General features: G+C 45.6%; 1 protein-coding gene across 2 annotated transcripts in view; it reads right to left on the reverse strand.

Annotated features, from left to right (window-relative positions):
- Positions 1 to 4364: 4364 nt before the first annotated feature.
- The window catches only part of GABBR2 (gamma-aminobutyric acid type B receptor subunit 2), a 280913-nt gene continuing 268009 nt past the window's right edge, over positions 4365 to 17268 (reverse strand). For both annotated transcript variants that reach the window (XM_021710138.1, XM_008053452.1), the window contains 3 exons: positions 16209 to 16338; positions 10637 to 10754; positions 4365 to 6983 (listed from right to left, as the gene is read on the reverse strand). In XM_021710138.1, the coding sequence (XP_021565813.1) occupies positions 6818 to 6983; positions 10637 to 10754; positions 16209 to 16338 (414 nt within the window). In that variant the 3' untranslated portion in view covers positions 4365 to 6817. The remainder of the gene's footprint in view (positions 6984 to 10636; positions 10755 to 16208; positions 16339 to 17268) is intronic.

Genomic DNA, 17268 nt, shown 5'->3' on the forward strand with positions numbered 1-17268 from the left:
TTACTGGTCTTGTTTAAGGTATTTCTATCATAGCATTCAGGATCCTCAAGATATGTGGTTCTATGGGGCTGCGTGTTTCCTGTTGCCTACATAACTTAGACGTCAGGAGTGGCTATGCCCTGTGAGATCTAGATGTGATTAATTCAAACTTCCTATTCCTCTCATACGTGGCTCTGGAAAAGGCCAATGCCTCTCCAGTGTTTCTGGGAATTTCTGGGGAGCTTATGCCCTCATGGTCACCTCTTGCTCCAAAGTTCTGTTTGTGCAGACACCATATTTTTCCCTCTGCGTCTTGTGGTTGCTTCTTTTATCTCCACTCTGACCTCCATCCAAATATAGAATATAACCTTTTCCTTCATTTCCTTCAAACTCCACAAAGGCTTTTGCTCATATAGTAAATGTTACCAAAGGTTTAGGGACATTTTGCAGGAAGGAGTGAAATGAAAGGAACATTCATAGCAACACAAATTACTTAAAATCAAATGCTTGACATTCCGATTCTTTTTTTTTCTTCTTCATAGACAGAGTCTTGCTCTGTCATCCAGGCTGGAGTGCAGTGGCGCGATCATAGCTAACTGCAGCCTTAAACTCCTGCGATCAAGCAATCCTCCCTCCTCAGCCTCCTGAGAAGCTGTGACTACAGGTACATGCCACCCACCTAATTTTAAAAATGTTTTGGTAGAGATGGGGGTCTCATTATGTTGCCTAAGCTGGTCCTGACTTCCTGGCCTCAAATGACCCTCCCGCTTCAGCTTCCAGAAGTGTTAGGATTACAGATGTGAACCACCTCGCCCAGTCCTAGTATCCTCATTCTGAAGTCTTTTAGCCACATGCTCTATTACTTGACCATCACCCTCTCTTCTCTCACCTTTCTCTCCTGCCATCCCCAAATTTCTAGTACTTTCTAGCAGCACTGTTCTACTTTTTCTTTTTCAGCCTTGTCTTCAAAATCTCACCTTGCCTCTAACACAGCGAGTCAAGATGTTTTCCCTAATGATGTTCTTTCTAGATGCATTCTGTTGTCAGATTCGATGATCGTTGGCTACCCTACTGCACCCTACTAAAGCTGTTCACTTTATATTCCTCCTGTCTGGGAGTAACATGAATATTAGCTCAGTGTTTACAAAGCATTTTCACCCACATGAGGCTCTTTGACCATCAGAGCAGCCTTGAGGGAGGTATCATGTCTATTTTACAAATGTGGAACCAGAAACTCAGAGAGGTTGAGTGAATCATTCAAAACCACATAGCCAGGAACAAAGTCCTATTTGTGCAGACACCGTATTTTTCCTTCCACATCTTGTGGAAATCAGCACCCAAGACATGAAAATCAGCACCCAGGCCTGACGATTTTGAGATTTGACTCATGTCATCACACACAGATAAGACATGTGTCATCGTATCTTTCAGCAGTTTGAGGCCACATGGATTCCATGGGAGATGACTCACACAGGACAACCCACTTGACTTCGGGTGTAGCCATAGCAGCCCTAGCAGGTACATGCTTTCTGGGGAGCTGGGCTGCCAGCGTACTGCCTGGACCTTCCCCTTCCTTCCTTCTTTTGCTGACTAAGTCTTATTCATTTTCAGGTCCAAGTAGAGAACCAGCTACATAATTTGTGGGGGAGCTCAGTACAAAATTAAAACGCTTAGCCCCTTGTCCAAAAGTTATTTAGAACTTCAAAACAGGAAGAGTAGAGCATTATACCCAGCATGGAAGACTTTAAAATGACTGTACTGGTTACAAACCCATGAAGATATAGCCCGCTGGAGGTTATGTCCCCCAGGAAGCAGAACCTGACTCCTCAGTCTGGGCAAGGTGTTCATCACATGCTACTGTCGTTTTTTCATTATGCATCTGTCCTCCTATTAGTCTGTGAGCTTCTTGAGACCTGAGACCTGTGTCCTGCTCACTATTGTTCTCCTGGGGCCCAACACGGGCCCTGGCAAAGAGCAGAATTTCAGTGAATGCCCCACTGGGGAACAGGGGCTCAGGAAGTGGGACCTGGAGGAACCAGGTTGTGAATTGTCATCTCTGGGCAGGACCGTGAACAAGAAAGACCATGCATGACTGAGTGAGGCTCTGGGATTTGCCAGGGATTTCAAATATGGAGGGGAGGTAGAGGAGGGAACTGTTTTCTCTTCAGGAGAATATGTTCACCATTTACTGCCCAGAACCTCACAAACCCTACTCCTCAAGGCTAGGAAAAGTGTGGTCAGCCAAGAAGGTAGGGGCCAGGTAGATGACAAGTACAGAGATGCAGACCAGACACAAGGCCCTTGCTGGGCACACTGCTTGGTGCCAGCCTCCTGGCCCCCAGCCTGGATCCGTGACCATAAGTAAGCCTCCTGAGACTTTTTAGGCTCCCATGTCCCCTTTGGGTGTTCTTGCTCACCTCCCTGTTCAGTGGCATGTGTGGCTGGGGAAATGGCTCTGTGCTGTAGTATCTCACCGCTATGGTGGTCATACCTGTGGTAGAAGAGGTGTGAGGAAGTGGACTTGGGAGAGAAAAGTCAGGTTCAAAGTCATACCTGGGTTCCACGCCTGCCTTGGTGGAACATCTGTAAGGAAGGCGACTTGAGAGAGAAAAGCGAGGCTCAAAGCCATTTGGGTTCCACTCCTGCCCTCTCATGACATTCTGGCTGACCTCAGCTCTAGTCACAGGGCCTCAGTTTCCCTACCTGGACAAGATGATCTCTGTCATCCTTCATAGCTCTAATTTCTGTGATTCTAGGTCAGGTAAAGAAGGAAGACTAGTTAGGATTCTGGCTGTTCCTGACATCGCCACGTACTCATTAAGTGACCTTGTGTAATTCCTTCTCCCTGTTGGGCCCCTTTCCTATCCTTGAACAACCTCTATCCTGTGGGAGGGCTAAGAAGGGGTGTGGAGTGGCAGGCATGGAGCAAGGCTCTCTCGGGCCAGGATTCCGGTGGCTTGCTCCTGTCTGCCACCACACACCCCCTCTTAGCATATTCCACCGCGGAGGATCCCATGCACTAGAAAACTCCTGCCTGGAACCAGCACTCCAACAAAGTCTGTGAGTCCAGTCTCCCCATTTCTGGGGACTGTACTCAGTCCTTAGGAGCCCTTAGGCTTCCTTAGCTTTTTGTGGTCACCTCTGCCTCTGCTCTGTCTTCCAGTTGTAACAACCCATCTAGACATACCCCAGCCATCGTGTTCAATTCTGCAAAACCTTGTTGAAAGCTGTTCTGAGCCACAGGGAGGACTGTTGCCCGGTGGAACAATGAGGAAACAGACATGACTTCCATCCTCAGGGAGTTCATGGTCTGGATAAGGAGCGGACACCACATGTGCCCCGTGTCACGTGAGAGAGGCAGCGTCCTCAGCCCACAAAATAGGAAGAAAGGATTCCATGCTGGGAGATCTGGGAGACTGAGGTGGAGCAGTCAGCTGAGGACCCAGCATGATAGAAGGACAGACCGACTATGGGGTGCAGACAGACTGTGGGGTGGCACCCCAGGATCCAGAGGCCAGAAAGAAGCATGGGACCAAATCTTGTCAGGCTGTTAAAGCCTGGAGGGGGAATCAGGGCTGGGGAGGTGTGAGTTTCCTATATTAGTTAAGAACTTTATGGTTGCAAGTGATGGGAACCCAACTTGAGCTAATCCAGGCAAAAAGGGCAATTTATTGGAAGAACGGAAAATCTGAGGAAGGCCTAACCGCAGAGCAGATGGAAGTCCAGGGTGCCTTCAAACCCCTTGGAAACAGCTGGTAGAAATATGGGACAGGCTCTGATTGGCTGGACTCGTGTAATGAGCATATCCCTGAATCAATCAATCTCTGCGCAAGAGCGGCCATTCCTGACTCCCTCTCTCCTTCCCCCTAAAGCAGGACTGTGCTTCCAGAGGATGGTAGGAACCGACAGCTAACCAGAGATCCAGACACCATCAGGACCCAGTTCCTGATTGTTTCTCTCTCTGTTGGTTCCTTTCTTTCGTAGCAGACTACATTTCTCTACGTGGAGGAATCCTTGGATTTTTTTAGCCCCTCTCAGGTCAGGTTCCCAATCTCCGGTCAATCAGCTGTGGCCAGAAGTTGGGGCCACATGGTAACAGGGCTGTGCTGAGGCTGTCAGCAGAAGGCTGGGGACAGCAATTATAAGGAAGGGACAACGTTGTGCAGGCAACCCCAGTAAGTCTGCTGACTGGTGGCCCCTTGCAATCCTAAGAGGAGAGCTTGCTGGCTTGAATGGAAGGCTGCCTTCTGGAAGCCAAAGGAAGCCCTCAGCCAGCAACTCTTTCCCCTGTGACTACTGGGGTGTCTTTTAGCAGGAGCTATCCCCTGAGTTTCTGAGAAGACAAATATGGCCCAATCTGACCTGCATTTTGGGAAGAGCAGGAATTAAGACGACAGTTTTTTTTCTTTTATTCATAAAAACAAATTTGCAACAATTTATTAAAAATCGATACCATGCAGTAGGGGGTACGAGAAATTCCTCATTTACATTTGATTCTGGCAGTTCCAGTCTAATTTAAAGCATTTGTGCACTAACATCATTGGAAAATGCCTTCGGGCCGAAGCCTCTTCAGAAATGGACGGTGTGTTTGCTGCATATAAAAGAACAGAACCATTAGATAGCTAGAGTCACTTCTGTGGGTCTTGTTATTTGCAGGGGAATTTAAAAAAATGGGTGAACCTACAGTATCGGTAAGACAGAGAATGTACTTTGTGGGTTAACCTAGAAGACTTGCACGCTCAGGAGTCACGAAGGGTTACAGACGCACACGCTCACCTCCGACAGTCCAATACTTTTGTTTGCTTGTTTGTTTTCCTGCTATGCTGGAATAATATTTCTACAGGTATTTTTTTTGTGTGTGTGTGTATACATTATGTACAATTAATTGTCTCTTTCCCTTTGAAAAATTAATGGTCCTTTAACTTAAATTTGGTTCTGGTGAAATCAAGAAAGCAAGTAAATACTGGTAATACACAGTGAGTGACAACACCAATTTTTAGTGCCTAAACAGAGAATGACTTCAACTTGACCTGTGATGTAAGTTTTTTTTTTCCTAAAAGCTACAGTACCTCCATAACCTCTCTTTGGGGGAGGGGAGCAGAAAGCTATGCTACGTGAAAGAAGGGGTTTTGAAATGTTGGCGATGGTAGGATTCCCGTGGGCCCTTTTGTCAAAGCCTGGTGGTGACAAAGGTTTATTCCTGACTGCAGTGGTTCTGGGAAGAGATTATTGCCTGCCTGTTGAAGCTGCCATTAAGTTTCTTTAGGGGGTGAGCGAGCCCGCCCGGTTGTGCAGACGTCCTGGACATTGTCATTCAGGCCTTTCTTTAGCAAAGAATGAACCTGTCTAGGAATGTCAAGAGTCATTGGGTAGAGGGCTGTGCTGGAAGCTTCTCTGGGCCACACCCCCAGCTGTAGTGAGGGCTGAAGGTCATAGTCATACTAATACCTCACGGGTCAGGGCTGCTTCGCTGTTTGGTACAAAGCTTTCCTGGACAAGATCAAGTTTCAATCCTCAGAGTGACCCTGTGAGGTAGGCAGGATGGGTGTTATTTCAACCCTGATCTGTTACAGAGGGGAAACTGAGGCTCAGAGAGATACTAGTGACTTGCCCAAGGTCATTTAGGGAGCCGGCAGGGGACTGAGGATTTGAACCCAGGTCTGACTCCCAAGCCAGTGCTCTTTGGGGTCCAATTAAAAGGAAAGAGTGATCTTATGAATGAGAATCAGGCTGCGGACTGGTCGCCCCTCGCGATTCCAAGGGGAGAGCTCGCTGGCTTGTCTGGATGGAAGGCCGCCTTCTGGAAGCCAAGGGAAGCCCTCAGTCAGCAACTCTCTCCCCTATGACTATGGGAGTGTCTTTTAGCAGAATGCCCCAGCTTCACTTTGGTCAGAAACAAAGTTAGTGGAACAAAAAACATCCCAGCCACCAGCCCTTGGGCGCTGATGAGAGAGGTTAAAGTGCACAATCTTTCTTTATCTTGTTTGCTGGGAACAGACATTCCAAGTTCAGCTCAGGTGGTCCCCCTTGTTATGGGGGGGCACCCGATATGAACACAAAGACATGGCCAACGTGGTGGGTGTGTGACAGACTGTCGGTGAATGCTGCAGCGCGTGTCTGCAGTGACGTGCCCTAAATCCCCACGGTCCCCGGAATGGGTGTTATTGTGTTAATATGTGGCATTTACCAGAGTAACAAACATCTCTATGGGTGACACAGGTCCCATCAGGAGCATGCAAATCAGCCTGCTCCGGTACCCTAGCCCTCTGGCCTGCCCGCCCCAGGGCTGGGCCCCGTCTGCTGCTTGTGCAGACTCCGTGTTCCAGGAAGACTGGGGTTGGCTGGCCTGGCAGCTGGGGGCCTGGTGGCCCTACCTGCCTCCTCCCCCAGTGGAGAAGGGCTGGCCCGAGGGGCCACAGCCAGTGATGTGTGTGCGGAGTGCAGAGGCGGGTTCTCCAGGAGCCCCTTGCTCTTCCCAAGGCTGTGTGGGCCACTCCGTGACTTCTAGCTGGAGTTCAAGAGCCTCGCTCCTTGTCTAGAATTTGTTTTTTGCAGGTTTCAGATATCCCAGCTCCTCCTTGTTGGCAGACATTAAGGAAGAAGTCATTTCCGTTCCTCTTCTTTGTGAAGGAATAAGAACTTCACAAATAAGGCTCGAGGTCAGGTGCCAAGTCTCCCCTGCTCCGTCCTGTCCACCCGAGTGCCCTCCGAGCAGTCCTGAGAGGCCAGCCGTGGCGCCCAGCTTCTCTGCAGCCAGAGCCGACAGTGTTCCTGTAGCCGTCGCCTCTGCCCAGTGTGGTTCTTCACGGGGGAGGCCCCGGCCCCAGGCCTCCCGCCCTTACAGGCCCGAGACCATGACTCGGAAGGAGGGTGGCACATGTCTGTGGCGGGGGCTGGCGGTGGGGCTGACGCAGGGGCTGACACAGCTGGCGTCCACGCCTCCGATGGACGGGAGGTAGGCGTGGTGGAGGATGGGGAGCTGAAGGGACAGCCGGCGCTGGATGCTGGAGAGAAGGAGAGGGAGGCATGTTAGTGGGTGCTCACCAGAAAGCTCCTTGGACTCGCTTTGGCTAAAGGAGCTGATGATAGGAGCTTCATTTTTTCAGAGAAAAAATTTTCCTCTGAATCCAAGATCTTTTCATCCAATCACCCAACCATTCAGCTAGCAGGTATTTAATGAAGGTCTACATGAACCAGCTACCATCCTGGGAATAACCAGGGAGACTAAATACAAGGAAGACACAATATTCTTGAGCCTTTGGTTCCGAGTTTGTTGACTATTATAAACGTTCTAGCAGAAAAGATGCTCCTTGACTCACAATGGGGCTATATCTGGATAAACCTATTATAATTTAGAAATATGTTTAATACCCTTAACTTACCCAACATCATAGCTTAGCATAGCCTACCTTAATTGTACTCAGAACACCTGCATTAGCCTACAGTTGGGCAAAGTCATCTAACACAAAGCTGATTTTATAATAAAGCATTAAATATCTCATGGGATTTATTGAAGACTTTACTGAATGTATATTGCTTTGGCACCAACGTAAAGTAAAAAAATTGTAAGATCTGGGGCTGTCTGTATAACTAAGGACAGACCTTCCAACAGGGCTTTGCTGCACATGCACACATTTCTCATTCTCTGCTCTTGCAAGCTTCCATGTGGACTTGGCCTTCAATTTAATCCCTGAACGCCTTCTTGTCTGCTCTGTCCTTCCTCTTCCCCTCTGCCCCCGCCTTGTCCAGGACCTCATCCCTTCTTGTTGGGGCAGTTCCAACAGGCTCCTTCCAGATCTGTCAGCTTCTTTCGTGACTAGTGTTATTTTTCCAACACTGGGGAGCCGGGGAAGGGAAAAGAGGACAAGCACTGATGTGGCACTCAGGGCTCCCTAAGACCTGCCTCTTGCCAAACTCTCCAGGTCAGTCTTCTACCTTCTCTTCCTGCCAGCCCCACCCTCTTTGCACGTGCTGGTTCCCCTGTCTGGAGTACTCTTTCTCTGCTTCCTGACCTGATGAACTGTGTTTCCTTCAAGATCCAGCTCAAATGTCACCTTCTTTGTGTTACGCCCTCAAGAGTGAGCCCCTTCCTTCGCTAAGCCCCTGGAACACTTAGTAAATACCCAGAAATGAGACCAAAAAAAGCGCGAGGTGAGATCGAGAAGGGAGTGGGTTTGCACATGACCGACAGAGGAGCAGCAAGGGAAAAGGGAGCTACCCTCTGACTCTCTTCTCACGGCCATACCCTTCATGGGCTTCATGACTGTCATGGTATCTCCATTGTTGGAAAGGTGCCCAAGTGACAGCTCCCCTGCTCTGCTCAACTGCATTCTTGTGCAGTTCTCCATTGGCACACTAGGACACTGCACTCCCTGAGGGAAGGGACTGGATTCTTATGCCTCCTAGTGTCCCCAGTGCCAAACCAAAAACCAAAACCTCAGATTCTAACAGACACCCAGTAGGTAAAAGAAGTATTGCTATTCCCATTATGCAGATGAGGGAAGGGTACAGATTTTATGTAATTTGTTCAATGGAAACAAAACCACAACTGGGAAGTCGGGACTCTTGCTTCTTCTATTAAGCCACACTGCTTTGCAGAGGAGGCAAATCCACTCATGGGGGCTGCCTCACCCAGACTGGGTGTGCCCTTGGAATTTATTTGGGGTCCTACTGGATTCCAAGATAGAAGATTGATAGGTGAAGTTCTGCCCCAATGACCAGAAAGGTTTCTTTCTAGAGACACTTCATAGGTGTGCATGGGACCAGAGTGTTGGAGAGCTCCTTTGGAAATTAAAGTCGAACACATGTAATGTCTGCTGTTAAAGCAAGATAATGTTGGCAACAAGTCCAGGAAAAAAGGGGAACTGAAGAATGAACTCTGACCTGAGAAAAGGGTGCCCTGTCCAAGCACCCAGGGCAGGACTGTCTAGTCAGAGGTTGCAGTGAACTGTGACAGAAACCTAGGCCGGGTGGATATCTGTCTTGTGGTTGTCAGAGCCACAGCATTCTGTTGTCTGTTAGGACCCTGTTCACCTTTTCATTCATTCAACAATCAATTACCAACAACCTCTTCAGCATCAGACCTATATTCAGTCTAAGGGATGCACAGAGGACTCATATCTTACCCACAAGGTGCTTACATTCTACTGGAGGCAACTGCTAGGCAAACTGCTGACAAATGGCACACAGCCTCAGCTACTGTTCTGAACTCTAAGTTGGCCAGGACTTGGAGCTAACTGGGTTGAGAGGCTATTAGCTAACACTAAATGACCTCAAATGATGCTGCAGTTGTTAAGTTGGTTGCCTTTGCTGGTTCTTCACTGCTTGTCACTCCCCAGAGGCAAGTTGCAGAGTTGAAGTTGCCAGTGGGAAGAAAGCTGAGATGGTCAGATCTTTGTTCAGATGTCACTGTCTCATGGTCTCTTCTCTGATCATTCTATTTAAAATGACACTCCCTGGCCTCATTCCCTGCTTTATTTTTCTTCAAAGCAAAGCATCTATCATTTGACATGATATATAAATATTTTTATATATATATATTTTTAGGTTGTGTCTTGCTTTGTCACTATGGCTGGAGTGCAGTGGCACAATCATAGCTCACTGTAACCTTAAACTCCTAAGGCAGACCCTCCTGCCTCAGCCCCCTGAGCAGTTAGGATTACAGGCATGCACTACCACAACTGGCTACCTTATACAATTTTTGTAGAGACAGGGTCTCACTATGCTGCCCAGGCTGGTCTTGAGGCTCAAGCAATCCCCAACCTCAGGCTCCCAAAGTGTTGGGATATCAGATGTGAGCCAATGCACCCAGCTGACATACTATGTCTTGCGTTTTAATGATTATCTCTCCAGATAGTATGGAAGCTCTATGAAGGGAGAGATTTCAGTCAGTTTTCTTTGCTATTGTGTCTCCAGAACCAGTGCCTGACCCATAGGAGGCCTCAGTAAATTGTTGTTCAGTAAATGTATTTGGCAAGGTTAAATTTTATACATAACCAAGGCAGCATGCTGCAGTGAACAAGGGTTTTGATGTTGGAAAGACTAGAGTTTAAATCCCATTTTCTGCACCTAACAACTGGGTGAGCTTTGATCCCTCCATTTTTTTTTTCTGAGTTGGAGTCGTACTTTGTTGCCTAAGTTGGAGTGCAGTGGCATGATCGCAGCTTGCTGCAGCCTCAGACTCCTGTGCTCAGGTGATCCTCCCATCCAGCTTCCCGAGTAGCTGGGACTACAGGCACACATCATCATGCTGGGCTAATTTTTAATATTTTTTTTTTGTAGAGATGAGGTCTAGCTATGTTGCCTAGGCTGGTCTTGAACTCCTGGGCCCAAGCGATCCTCCCACCCCAACTTCCCAAAGTGCTAGGATTACAGATGTGAGCCATGGCACCCAGCCTCACCTCCCTTTTATTTATTTTTTATTTTTTGAAAGCAGGATTTATTGAGAGTTCAAAAAAGCTCCCAGAGCAAGAGAGGACCCAAGGGGGTTGCCCAACCTCCCTTTTATTAATACTGCTTTTTCTCATCTGTAAAAAGAACATTGTAATTGGATCTGTGTCATGGAACGCCGTGGAGAGCAAATAAAATAATGAATGTGAAAACATAGTGTAAGAGTGATGTATTATTCAGTAATAATGCTCAAGGAGAAGGTACTTACTGTTCTGGAGAATTTATATCTTCTACAGGGTCTTTGCATGTTCGAGAGGGCTCTGTTGTGTTCCATTGTAGCTGGGGATTTTGATCAAGGTGATTTTTTAAAATGGTCTTTCCCCCATCTGAATGTAAAACAAGAATATCACATCACATTCTGTTAACCTAGATTTTAAAAATCAGCGATGCAATTTTTTTTTTTTAGGATGATGCCCAAGGAGAGAGAATGTAAGAGAGTCTATCACCCCTCTGCATTCTGCAAACTGTGGTCTGTGGAGCACCCACCTCACCACAGCAGGGAGTCAAGAAGCTCCGCCCGGGGACAGAAGCCCTGTGCTAGGGGGGTTGTGCGATGTGCCCCGCCATGCCCTCCTTCTCTCCAAGAAAAAAGAGGGAGATCAAATTGACTAATGTAGGCAACAAAACTTAGAAATGAGAGGTTTTAAAATTAACGCCCTTTTCACGGGCACGCAGGGTTGTAATGACAAAGGAAAAATCTCCAAGGTAGATTTTTGATAAGATTGGCAAAGAGTGAAAATAATAATAATTGTCAGAAAAGTGCTAATGGGAATATCAATTGACATAAGCTTACTGGGAGGTGGTGTCAATATATGCCAAATACCATAAAAAGTAACTGTCTTTTACCTAGGATTTCCACTTCTGGGAATCACCCTAAGAAAGTAATCAAGGCTATGTGCAAAAACTCAACAGCATATACAGTATTGACATGTTGGAAGTAATCTAAATTTGTCCAGTAATAATGAATTAGTTACATAAGCTATGGGGCTTCCCTTCAAAGGAATATTGTGTAGCTACAAAACATGGTGATATAAATTCTCTCAACTCTCTTTATTGCTTCAGAACCATCTGGGACGATTTAAAGAAATAGAAAATCCTGACCCCCACCTGGGAGATTTGGATTCATTTGGTCTGGAGAGGAGAATTTGTGTTTTTGTTTGCTTGTTTTTGCTGCAGTGGGCAACCTTACTTCTGTGTCATTTTGCACCCATGTGAGGATAGTCGATCCTTATTATTCATGGATTTTGTATTTGTGAACTCATCTCTTTGCTAAAATGTATTTGTAACCCTCAAATCAATACTTGCCATGGTCATTTGCTGACATGCACAGTATTGAAAAATTTGAGTTGCCTGATGCACACATTCTCTCCCATCTGGGGTTGAACAAGGTAACGCTGCTTCTTGTTTCAGCTCTCATACTGTAAATAAGGATCTTTTATTTTCTTTTTGAATTTTTTTAAGACTAGTCAAATGCAATAATGAGAAGGCAGGGAGAGTTTTACAAAGAGTTCAATCTGTGACTGAACAATCAATTGAGATAACTTACTACCTTCGGACCTACTGTGTTGTTTTTTTTTTTGAGGTTACTTGGTGACACGTTTTTCACATTTTGGTGCTTCTGTTGATGATTTTGCTGTTTCAAGTGGCCCCAAGCACAGTGTTGAAGTGCTGTCTAGTGCTCCTAAGCACAAGAGGACTGGGCTGTGCCTTCTGGAGAAAATACATGAGTTAGATAAGCCCCCACCAGGCGTGAGTTATAGTGCCATTGTCCATGAGTGCATTGTTGATGCACCAACAAAATATAGTAAACGTGCCTTTAAAGAGAAACATGCCTGAAACAAAGTTATGCATTGATTGGTTGACAGAAGTGTCAATCTATGTGGCTCACAGGAACCTAACCATGTGTATCCCTTAGGAGCAATGGTCAGTGTTCATGAATTCACTGTTTATGGCAGCTCTGCAGAATATAATCACTGCTACCACAAATAACCAGAATGAACTGTGTATCCATAGTGCTATGGTCTGAATGTGTGCCCCCAAATTCATGTATTGAAACTTAATGGCTGATGTGATAGTATTGAGAGGTGGGGCTTTTAGGAGGTGATTAAGTCACAAGGATGGAGCCCTCACGGATGGGGTTAGAGCCTTTATAAAAGGGCTTGAGTGAGTGGGTTTGCTCCCTCCCACCCTTTCTGCCATGTGATACACAGTATTCCCCCCTTCTGGATGCAGTGATCCAGGCGTCATCTTGGAAGCAGAGACTGGGACCCTCGCCAGACACTGAATCTGCCAGTGCCTTGATCTTTTACTTCGCAGTCTCCAGAACTCTGAGAATAAATTTTTGTTCTTTATAAACTACTGAATCTACAATTAGAAAAAAAAATCACAGCACAAATGAACTAAGACATGTAGAATAAATTCCGAAAGCGGAATTGCTGGGTCAGAACAATTTCTTTTTCAACCAACGATGTTTGAGAATGCCACTCTTGGCCGGGTTCGGTGGCTCAGTCTGTAATCCCAGCACTTTGGGAGGCTGAGGCGAGTGGATTGCCTGGGTTCATGGGTTTGAGACCTGCCTGGGTAATTTGGTGAGACCTCGTCTCTACAATAAATCAAAAGATTAGCCAAGTTTGGTAACTCACACCTGTAGTTCCGGCTACTTGGAAGGCTGAGGTGGAAGGATTGCTGGAGGCGGGTCGACGCTGGGGTGACCGTGAGAGTGCCACTGCACTCCAGCCTGGGCAACACAGTGAGACTCCAACTCAAAAAACAAAAAGAAAATGCTGCTCTCTCTGCCTGTTTCCTTGCACTCGTAGCAACTTTTTGATCTTTGATCTTTGCCAGGGTTAGCGGTGAAAATCGCATCTTATTCCAGATTTGAGTTGCTATTCTTTAATAAAGAGATTGATCATCTTTTCCTAAGTGTAAGAATCATTTTTGTTTCCTTTTATGAGATCTCTCTTCCGCTCAATTTTTTGGGGGTTGTTGATCTTTTTCTTAACTTGTACATAACTGCATATATTTTGTTTATCATTACATATAAGGGGACCCAAAAAAAACTCAGAATTATTTTTTAGAGGATGGGACCCTTGTAGTACAGGCTTCCTCTGCTAGGTAAGTGTCAGCATCCATGTACCAGCTAACATCGTTGTGAGATGCTGTGTTTGGCTTTAGTGAAATTTTTTTGGAGATTCTTGCAACACATTTGTCCATTTCATGATGGGATTTATGGGCGCACCTGCCCACACCACACTGAGTGTTCAGCAGTTTTTGACCAAAAATAGCATAACTCCCTCCCTATTCACCCGATCTTACCCTGAGTTACTTTTTTTTTTGTTTCCCTGAATGAAAAAAGTCCTCAAAGGGAAAAACTGACAAATTCAAAAACTGTTTTGAGCAGTGAAAAAAGCATCTTGACAAGTGTATTGCATCTAACAGAGAGTACTTTGAAGGTGACTGAAGTTTAAACATGTAAGAATAAGTACACATTTTTTTATAAATAAATTCTGGGGTTTTTTTTGGATCCTTTTCGTCTAATTTCTCCTTTTATGTGAGAGCATAAGCTTGCTATCTGAGTTATTTTTGGCTTAGTTTGCTGTTTCAGTTTTTTAAAAATTGTATTGTCATGGCATTTGCATTGTGAAAAAAATTCTTTTTGTAGCTAAATTTATCATCTTTTTCTTTTGTGGTTTCTGTTTTGCCTTAAACTAAGAAAGGCCTTTCTTTCTCTAAGAAATTAAAAAAACAATTCTCCTTTGGTTTCTTCTAGTACTTTTATGGTTTCACTTTTTATATTTAAATCTTTTATCCATCTGAAATTAATCTTTTTTTTTGAGTTGGAGTCTCACTGTGTCTCCCAGACTGGAGCGCACCCGGCCACCGCAGCCTCGACCTGATGGGCTCCGGCGATCCTTCCGCCTCAGCCTTCCAAGTAGCTGGAACTACAGGCGCACGCTACCATGACTGGCTAATTTTTGATTTCTTGTAGATATGAGGTCTCACCAAGTTGCCCAGGCGGGTCTCGAACCTGTGGGCTTAGGCAATTCACTCACCTCAGCCTCCCAAAGCACGGGATTACAGGCTGAGCCACCGAGTCCGGTTTGAAATTAATCTTTGAGTAAAGTGTGAGGTAAGGATCTACCTTTATTCTTTTCCAGATGGCTAGCCATTTATCCCAATAACATTTACTGAATAATTCATTTTTTCCTCACTAATTTGAAATGCTCACCTTTACCAGATTCTAAATTTATTAGGAATAACTTGTATTCTTTTAATTTCCTTGTTATTATCTTAATTTAAGCATTTTTGCAATCATGTTGTATAATAAGAATTATATAATACTACTATGAGAAAATACTTATTACTATACAACAAAAATAAAGAAAAAAACATTTTTCACTGATTTAAAATGTATATATTTTTTGAGTTGGGGTCTTACTCTGTTGCCCAGGTTGGAGAACGGTTCACCACATGGTTCACCACAGCCTTAAACTCCTGGGATCAATCCACCCTTCACTCTCAGCCTCCCGAGTAGTTAGGATTATAGGCATGTGCCACCATGTCCTAGGCTAATTTTTTTGATTATTTGTAGAGAAGAGGCCTCACTATGTTGCTCGGGCTGGTCACAAACTCCTGGCCTCAAGGGATCCTTCTGCTTTAGCCTCCCAAAGAAAGTGCTGGGATTACAGTGTGAGCCACTGCGCCAGCCTGATTTAAAATAATTTTTATAACAAACTAATGAATATGTGCTAATGACAAAATCCAAACAATAGAGAAATATTTAAAAGGCAACATAAAAGAGTTATTTCTCACCAACTTTCTACAGTACCATTTCTTTGCATGTGAATGAATATTGTTAACAGTTTGGTGTTTCTTCTTCCAAATGCACTTCACACACACATGTGTATGTATTTACATGTATCATAATCATCATGTTGGTCTCCATCTTGCTTCTTTGATTCAGAGAGCTTTCCATATCTGCACAATTAGACCCACCTCACTTTTTGATAGCTGTATCGTGTGTCATGTTTGGCTGTATCATAATTAATGAAATCACTGCAAATAATGAATATTTAAGTTACTTCCAGTTTTTCTCACCTACAAATGACACTGTGATGAGCATCTGTGTGTACATATCTTTGTCCTCATGGGAGTATTTGCAAGGGATGGGTTCCTGCTAGGGAAATTGCCAGGTCAAGAGGCTTAACACTGAGCATTTGGAGAGTGCTAAACTGACTTCTAAAGCATTGCAGGAGAATGCCCATTTCCAAACACTCTCACCAACACCGGCAATCGTTTAATTGTTTCCAGAAGGTGGGCAAAGAGTGGCTTATGTTATTGTGGCTGGCGTTTCCTAGGCGGGTGGTGAGATTGAGTGTCATATCATATCTTATCGGCCATTCTTTTCTTGCACATGGATGAGGCGTGTCTGCAACAGTGAAATGTTGTTCAGAAAAATAAGGATAAGTTATTGGCTAAGAACAAAAGGGAAAACGAATTGTGCCTCCATTCAGTACACCGGGGATGCAGGCCCCATGGTGTATGTGTGGAACTGGAGTCCTAGGGATGAGGATTAGAAGCCCCAGGTCCAGGCAAGAGGGATTCCAAGTGGACGCTGAGCTGTGGTAGGGAGACCGAAGTTCCAGGTGCTCCAGCTCTGCCCACGTGATTTCAGTCCCTTGCCCTCTCTGAGCCTCAGTTTCTTCATCTGTAGAACAGGAGATGGACAGCTGGTGCTTGAAACCCAGGTCCCCACACTCCAGGGCTCTGCCTCCTCTTACCTGTGCCCTCGGTGAAGTTCCCCAGGTTGAGGATGTCGTTGAGCTCTTGGTAGTGGTTCTGTTTAATGTAGGTGGTCTTTTCTGGTGTGTCCTGAAGCTGCATGGTGACCTCTTCCAAGTCTTTATCCAGCTGGAAGACAAAGGCTCCAGCTGAGCCAGTGGCCCCGACCAAGCCCCTGCCCCAAGCCTGGCAGCTAGGCCTCTAGGGCCAAAAGGTGGCTCACAGGGCCGGGCCTCTGCCTGGCTTCGAAGGGAAAGCACTGAGAGCCAGGAGGCTGCTGCATTTTGGTGAAGAGATGCAGCAGGACCCTGTCAGCTCTTGTTCAAGAAGAAGCTATGATGAGAGGGTCCTGGGCTTTGAGGTATATCTGCATAGCTAGACCTGCATATCTATTTTCCCCACTGAGGGCCCTCTTAGGTATCAATAATAATTGACTGGGTATCAATAACAATTTTTTGGGTAATTGGGGCGGCTACTACAGTGTAAGGGAGGGGAACTTATAAACTGCTAAGTACTGTTCTGATGTCAGGATCATAACCATTAAATTGCTTAATAAGTTTTCATGTAAAGGAGAAGAGAGATACCCCTTTTTATGCAACTCAAGGCATAGACTTGAACTTAGACAGAACAGCCAACCAAACCCAGGGCAGTAAGGCAGCAAGAGGCAAGAGCTCAGGATCTGGAGATGGACAGGCCTAGGTGCAAACCTAGGGCTGCCCTTTACCACTAAGTTCTGGCCTGTGAGAACCCGAGACTCAATTTCTTTATCTGTAGAATGGGATAGTAATGGTTCCTATCTCATGGGAGTGTTGTTAAGGTTAAATGAGAGAATGCATGGAAAGTCGAGCCCGGTGCCTGATCCACAATAAGGGTAACTTACCACTGTAATAATATTACTATGCTGCTACTACTACTACTACTACTAATAACAATTATTATTATTATTATTTTTTGAGTTGGAGTCTCACTCTGTCGCCTAGACTGGAGTGCAGTGGCCGCTCCTGGCCACCGCAGCCTCGACCTGCCGGGCTCCGGCGATCCTTCTGCCTCAGCCTTCCA

Source organism: Carlito syrichta, unplaced genomic scaffold, assembly GCF_000164805.1.
Source record: "Carlito syrichta isolate Samal-C Ts95f unplaced genomic scaffold, Tarsius_syrichta-2.0.1 Scaffold288168, whole genome shotgun sequence".
Lineage (NCBI taxonomy): Eukaryota > Metazoa > Chordata > Mammalia > Primates > Tarsiidae > Carlito > Carlito syrichta.